We start from the raw sequence: 7,128 nt of genomic DNA on the forward strand, positions 1-7,128 counted from the left end.
CTCTCCCATGAATTTAAGCCACGTGTCGTCGTGATTACGGAACGGTCTGAATTGCACAGAGACTTCCCTCTGTGTCTTTTTTGCCTTGCCCTTTTGTCTTACTTCGTCTCTACCCATTTGACAGAACAGCACCACAGTATTCCCTTTTCCTTCCTCGATTTTTTTTTTTTAAAATTTGTTTTTAAAATCTTTTCAATGCAATTTTTTTTAGGGAGGGTCCTACAATTTCAGACCTGCAGTCATATTTGTGTGGAGTCTACAGCTCTATATATAGTGGCTATTTCCATATTACATGGTACTCTGCAATCCCTCCATATTTTTAACTCACTTTTGCCAAACTGTTTAACCCAAAAGCAAAAAAAACCAGTAAAATTTTGTGGAGTTTGGAGATGGAAGAAAAGCTTTCGAGATCAAGATTCAAGAGGGTTTGTGTGTTTTGTGGCAGCAGTACTGGGAAGAGGAACTGCTACAAAGATGCTGCCATTGAATTAGCTGAAGAGCTGGTACTTTTCTTCTTCACTTTTCCCTCCAAACTCCAAAATTTTCAATTTTATTACTGGGGTTGCTCTATTTTCCATTTTAATCACTCTGGTTTGGTTTATTTTTCAAATTTATTACTTGGGTTGGCCTATTTTTTGGTTCTGAAATTTGGGTTTTTTTAAAATTTTTCTTCTTTTTTTTTCTGAAGGTTTCAAGGAGGCTTGACCTTGTGTATGGTGGAGGGAGCATCGGGCTGATGGGTCTGGTTTCCCAGGCTGTTTATCATGGTGGAGGGAATGTTCTTGGGTACAATCACATCTCTAGATTTTCACTTTTTCTTGGGTTTCTCAAATGTTTTCTATTTCTTCTTAATTTATGTATTTTACATATGCATTTGCCTAATTAAATATATTTTTGCTTCACATTTGTGCAGGATCATACCAAGAACTTTAATGTGTAAAGAGGTGCAAAATCTAATCTCTCACATTTGGGTTTTTCTCAATCTCTTTTATAGTTTGTACAAATTTGTTTTCTTTTTTTTCGGTACTTGTTCAAAGTTTAGCCTTTTTTTTGGTTTCAAGTGTGCAAATCTCTCTAAAAAATTGTATGCATGTTGGGTCTTTTGAGCCTCAGATTACAGGTGAAACAGTTGGAGAGGTAAGGCCAGTAGCCGACATGCACCAAAGGAAGGCAGAAATGGCCCGCCATTCCGATTGCTTCATTGCCCTACCAGGTCCCATCTCCCTCTCCCTCTCTTTCCTCACCCCTTTCTCTACAAAAAAAGTTTTGCCCTTTTGTTTAAATAAGCTATTCAGTGGATTTTCTTTTGTATTACTTTTGGCCTATCAGGTGGCTATGGAACTTTGGAGGAGTTGCTAGAAGTGATCACTTGGGCACAGCTTGGAATCCATGACAAACCTGTAAGAACACACCAGAAGGGAGATTACTATTACTAGAAACTTTAGAACCAAGAGCTTTGGCCTTGAAAGTTTGAAGCTTTATTATATTAATTATTTTCGTTTTCTGCAAACAATTTTTTTGCAGGTGGGATTGCTGAATGTTGATGGATACTACAACTACCTCCTCACTTTTATTGACAAAGCCGTGGATGATGGCTTTATCAAGCCTTCCCAGCGCCACATCATAGTCTCTGCCCCCAATGCCAAAGAGCTTGTCCAAAAACTTGAGGTCTCATATAATTTCTTTTCCCATTTCATTAAACACTTTGTGTGCAGATATTCTATGATTCTTTCCAAAATGAAAAAATGAAAAAAAATGAAACTGTCCAGAAAGAATCTTGATGATTAAATCACCCTTTTGGTGTCTGTTTTTGTTTTGGGGTTTTGTTTGGTAGGAGTATGTGCCAGTGCATGATGGAGCCATAGCCAAAGCAAGGTGGGAGGTTGAGCAGCAGCAGCAGCAACAGGTGGTGGTGGGGTTCAATGCAGGTGCAGCTGCTGCTGCTTTGCAGACAGAGGTAGCTTTGTGAAGGGGTTTTAGACAAATGGAAAGGAAGGGATGAATGTTAGGGAAAAAAGGTGTTGCTTTTTGGGTCTTTGATTTTGGTGATGATATTAATATAAGACCAGGCATACCATAATGGTATGATAAGGTTTGATTGACAAGGAGATATAAAGGAAAGAACTACAACACTGACTGGTTGACTGCTCTCCAAATCGTTTTGTTGTTTTAATTTAGGTTTTAATGTCTTATTAGTTATTAAGTTTCTGGGATATTAAGCTCTGGTTGTATTCTTGTGATCCACTGGAATTATGTACAAAGATTATTATATAGAAAGAACAAGAAGCAAGATCCAAAAAATTTGCAGTTGCTGCAGCAGCTTTATTCTCTTTTTCTTCATTGCTCTCTAGGGCATGCATGTTATTGCTGTTGCCGGTGTTGTAATTTCTCTCTTTCCATCTCTTTTATTTTTCCCTGCAAAATTTAAGGTACTGTGGTGAGTGAGGGTGTGATGATTTAAACATTTTTGCATCATTTGGGGGACCTTGAGTAAGATGTGGCCCATTTTTGTTTGACAGGTGTGGGCCCCTCTATGGCCACCTTGTGTTTTGATTAGTGACCAGACTCTGTAGTATTCTCTTCAGTTTTTCATTTTTTTTAGTTTTCTTTTTGTTATATAAAATTGGCCAAATTGGATTATTCATCCCCGTGGTCATAGGAAACTTGCATGATGACCCCCGTGGTGAAAAAATTAGGAATTAAACCCCTGTGGTCAAGAATGTTAGCAAATTTAGTCCAAAAGTAAAATTTCTGTTAAATGACTGTTAAAAGTATAGGTAAAACTGTATTTTCAGTTCCAATTGACATTTAAAATAAATAATTTTTTTATAACAATTAACAAAAAAAAATAATGCTTAATTTTTTAAATAAAAAAAAAGACCCAATTCAATGTCAATTGGAACTGAAAATACAGTTTTACCCCAACTTTTAACAGTCCTTTAACATAAATTTTACTTTTGGACTAACTTTGCTAACATTCTAGACCACAGGGGTTTAATTCCTAGTTTTTTCACCACGAGGGTCATCATGCAAGTGTCCTATGACCACAGGGATGAACAATCCAATTTAGCCTATAAAATTTACATTAAGCATGGATATTAGAGTTATATTAATCTCTTACATTTGTAATGTTTACTTAACACATGAAATTCAAAACACGTAAAAACTCCATATTAAAAGCCACAGTTCCAATTCTCAGAAGTGAGAAATCAAATTAACTGTTGAATTAAGGGAAAATTTTGAAATAGATCCAATTTTATAGGCCTACTTTTGAAATAGGTTCAATTTTTGATGATTTTTAACTTTTGAAATAGATCTGATTTTTAGTTATTTTGGACCTATATCAAAATACCCCTTAAATTAACTGATTTTATAATTCATATTCAAATACGTAAATATGCCACTAAAGTTGTGTGACGAGGTAAATGCAAAATAAAACTTTTAAAAAACTTGGCCTTTTTTCTTTTTGGTCAATTATTTAGAAAAAAACAAAAGCTGGTAACGCAGTAGTTTGGTAATATACTTTTGAATGTTAGTGTTTTATTATATTACCTAAATCACATTGTTTTTGTGATGAACTTTGCAACATCCGGAGAGATAAAAAGTGATCAATTCTGTGACGTCCTTGATACGTGATGTAAGTGATGCTGTTGCTATTAGATTTGTTGGACAAGGATTGTCTACCCTTATTGTTCCCGTGTCCTCCTGTTTTGTGTGGTCATAGTTAAACTACGTTAACATTTTATATTGTTTATTTTTATAGAGATAATAAGACAAAAATGAATTGTAATATAAAATGTTGACATGGCTTAACCGTGACGACACAAACAGGAGGGCATGGGAGGGCACGAAAACAAGGAGGGCAGACAATCCTTGTCCAGATTTGTTGGCTACCTGATCTAGTCAGCAAAATTGAAATGTCTTTTTATTATATACTTTTGTGGGTTTTTATCATAAATGGTCCTCAAAATTAACCCTCACCATCAAGATGGTCATTGAAATTGAAAATCAATCAATGTAGTCTTTGAAAATAAGTGTTGCAAATCAATGTGGTACTTCCATCACAATTTTGTTAAAAAATTTGTTAAGTGCTGATGTGGCACATAAATGGGCCCCATAAGTCATTTTTTCTCACAAATGGTCATTGAAATTGACCAATGACATCAAAATGGTCCCTGAAATTGACATACGACATCAAAATGGTCCCTAAAGTTGAAAATTGATCAATGTAGTCCTCAAGCAAGTGTCAGATCAATATAGTCATTCTATCATAATTTCTGTCAAAAATTCTGTTATGTACTGATGTGACACATAAATGGGTCATACAAGTTTAATTAAATTTAAAAAAAATTACAAATAGGCTTAATAATTTAATAGTTAATAAAACAATTGTCAACCCAGAAACCCAGTCCTGCAATCACCTCCGATCCCAGTCCACATTTATATACCTCATTCGCTGTCTATTCTTTAAAAAAAATCTCAATACACCTATCTTTACACACTTCGACACTTTTCACTGAATTGAACCTGAATCGAGATCCTTTTTGGTGACAGCATGGCCCATTGGCAACGACTTCTAGGACATCACTGTTAACATTTAGGCGATCAATATCCTCACAACCTTAATCTTGGAGAGTTTGTTCGACGCTTCCTTGGTGATCAGGTGATGCAAAGAACGACGAGGTCTACCTTGAGATAATGAGGTTATAACTCAGGGGCGTGCATTGTTGGTTGAAAACTATTTCCTCACCCCTCTTAGGCCTCAGTTAACCCTTGTGCCTTTGAAAATTTATGGAAGGGAGTTCTCTTCGGAGTAGGCCCTACTATAAGAAAAAAAAATTCATTGTGCAAAAAGGTATTTAGACAACTTTTTTTTAATTAATTATTAAACCCACATCAACACATAACATTTTTTTTTTACAGAATTGTGGCGGAATGATCGTATTGATTTGCGACACTTATTTTCAAGGATTGATGAATTTTCAATTTCATATTGATAGTGTGGGTCAATTTCAAGGACCATCTTGATAGTGTGGGTCATTTTCAAAGACCATTTGTGATAAAAATCTGTAAATCTTGTGGGCCCATTTATATGCCACATCAGCACTTAACGGATTTTTTAACAAAATTGTGACTGAAGACTATATTGATTTGCGACACCTATTTTTAGGGACTACATTGATTGATTTTTAATTTCAAGGACCGTCTTAATAGTGAGAGTTAATTTCAGGGAACATTTTGTGATAAAAGTGTTTGGAAATAGCTTAATTGGTGACTCAAAGTAGGAAATGTGTTACGATTGAGATGGGTTTAGAGTTCGAATTTTTTTTAATAAAACAAACAAAAATGACTATCACAATCAATTTGTATAAAAAAAAAAGCAATAAAAAATCACCATCATTTACAAATTATTATCGTTTATGTTTCAATTTTAAATTCAGAGCACGAATCTCTTTAATAGTATTATCACTAAACAAAGGACCTTGAATTTAATAATCATTCATCACCTAAATGAAAACACATACATTGGATGGAAACACAAACTTATGCGTCTATCAATTTCTGCGAGTTTCATGCAATATGATGTCATGATAATCAAAACGACTCTCATGCAAGCCAAATACTATAATTACCATAAATGGATTGCACTCCAAATAATGACAACCTAGAACTCTAATATAGATATATACTTGCGAGTCAGATGTTTTTACAACACACTGGTGTATAAAACGCATTAGTGTTTAAACGGCTAAATTGGAATTTGTCAAAATCTAACCATACAAATCCAGTTTTCCAGCATATCAATACACTCCTATATATTATTTCATTTTCACAATTTTCACCGCCAGAAATCACACTCATCACATATTAAGCTCCTCTTAATAAGTTCTCATATATCGTAATAGTCAACAGAGGCAGTTGCAACATATATAATTCTGAAGCAAAATAAATCTTGTTTTCCAGATCCTTCATCAGCAAAATTTACTTGCATATCTCTCTTCTATTTTGTCATTAAAAATAGATAGTTCGACCAGAAAATAGTATACAATGCAAAGCAGGAAAATTAACATACAAAACTGCAAGCATCTTTTCTTCAAATTTGCAGGCAACTCCAATCCCAGCTGAATCTAAAGGATTTGGAAACATTTTGGAACCGAGTGTTAATATATAGTCACTTGAACTACGTGCTCGGGCCAATGCCTAAGTCCTTTCACATGGAGACAATATGAGGCCTCATTTGGTGTCTAGGATTCGATAGCTTTGATACTCTTGGTCGATTCCACAAACGTTGGACACTTTCACTGAGCCGTAGAAGTATCTGCAGGACATCTATGATCATCCCGAGCTCCTTATGATCTCATCATCAGCACGAGGCAATCAAGTCATCGTCACACTTAGCATGCAGTAGTCCCCAATCATTCGGCTCCAGGATGAAACATGCTTGTATAAATGTACCGTAACTGTATATATGTATACTCATACAACACTACGAAAACATGTCTTGCACCTTCATGCTCGGAAAATAGGAGAAAAAAATGCAGACTATGCATTTAATTACCCTTATATAGTAGTCTCGATTCTCTCGAACATCAGGCGATTCCATTTCAGTATCTTAAAACTGGAACAGATCCAAATCCACAGGCGTCTTCGTTACATTATTGAAAGTCGTACAACGTTGCCTCATTAAATTTCTTCTGGAATTGATTTCATACATACTTTTTTCTTCTACAAAACTAGAGCTCAACAAGCATATCATGCCATGCGCCTTTTGGAAATTATGAGGTTTCTATTTCCTTCCTTAATTAACTTGCTCAACCATAGTATCTGTAGAAAAAAGTTGCTAATTCTACATGCAATATTTGAAGACACTAAGCTTTTTTCACAGTTATGGGGAGTCGCATACTAGTTTCCATCCAAATTAACGTATGGCAATCTAAACACATATAACCATCCATACAGCAGAGTTTTATCCCAGCTACGCCAACAAAACTACCAAATGAAAATATTAAATCCACAAAAAAAATGAACTTTAACTCAGAATAAATATTGTGGTTACCAAAACCGCTACCGCTACTATCACACATAAATCTCACTTATATAACCACATCAGAAGTTAACTATTAACCC

General features: G+C 35.0%; 1 protein-coding gene across 1 annotated transcript; it reads left to right on the forward strand.

Moving 5' to 3' along the window:
• Nucleotides 1–249: 249 nt before the first annotated feature.
• LOC103411668 (cytokinin riboside 5'-monophosphate phosphoribohydrolase LOG5-like) lies at nucleotides 250–2,309 on the forward strand. Its single transcript, XM_008350298.4, has 7 exons — nucleotides 250–503; nucleotides 689–786; nucleotides 914–944; nucleotides 1,114–1,213; nucleotides 1,330–1,400; nucleotides 1,525–1,668; nucleotides 1,835–2,309. The coding sequence occupies exons 1-7, from the start codon at nucleotides 390–392 to the stop codon at nucleotides 1,967–1,969; spliced, it is 693 nt and encodes a 230-aa protein (XP_008348520.2). The 5' UTR covers nucleotides 250–389; the 3' UTR covers nucleotides 1,970–2,309.
• Nucleotides 2,310–7,128: the final 4,819 nt, after the last annotated feature.

Source organism: Malus domestica, chromosome 10, assembly GCF_042453785.1.
Source record: "Malus domestica chromosome 10, GDT2T_hap1".
Lineage (NCBI taxonomy): Eukaryota > Viridiplantae > Streptophyta > Magnoliopsida > Rosales > Rosaceae > Malus > Malus domestica.

Excerpts from the sequence above, each read along its gene's own strand:
- LOC103411668 (XM_008350298.4), top strand. The coding sequence starts at position 390 with ATGGAAGAAAAGCTTTCGAGATCAAGATTCAAGAGGGTTTGTGTGTTT. Across the intron at positions 945-1,113 it reads GAACTTTAATGTGTAAAGAG|ATTACAGGTGAAACAGTTGG; the intron begins GTGCAAAATCTA and ends TTTGAGCCTCAG. Across the intron at positions 1,401-1,524 it reads TTGGAATCCATGACAAACCT|GTGGGATTGCTGAATGTTGA; the intron begins GTAAGAACACAC and ends ATTTTTTTGCAG.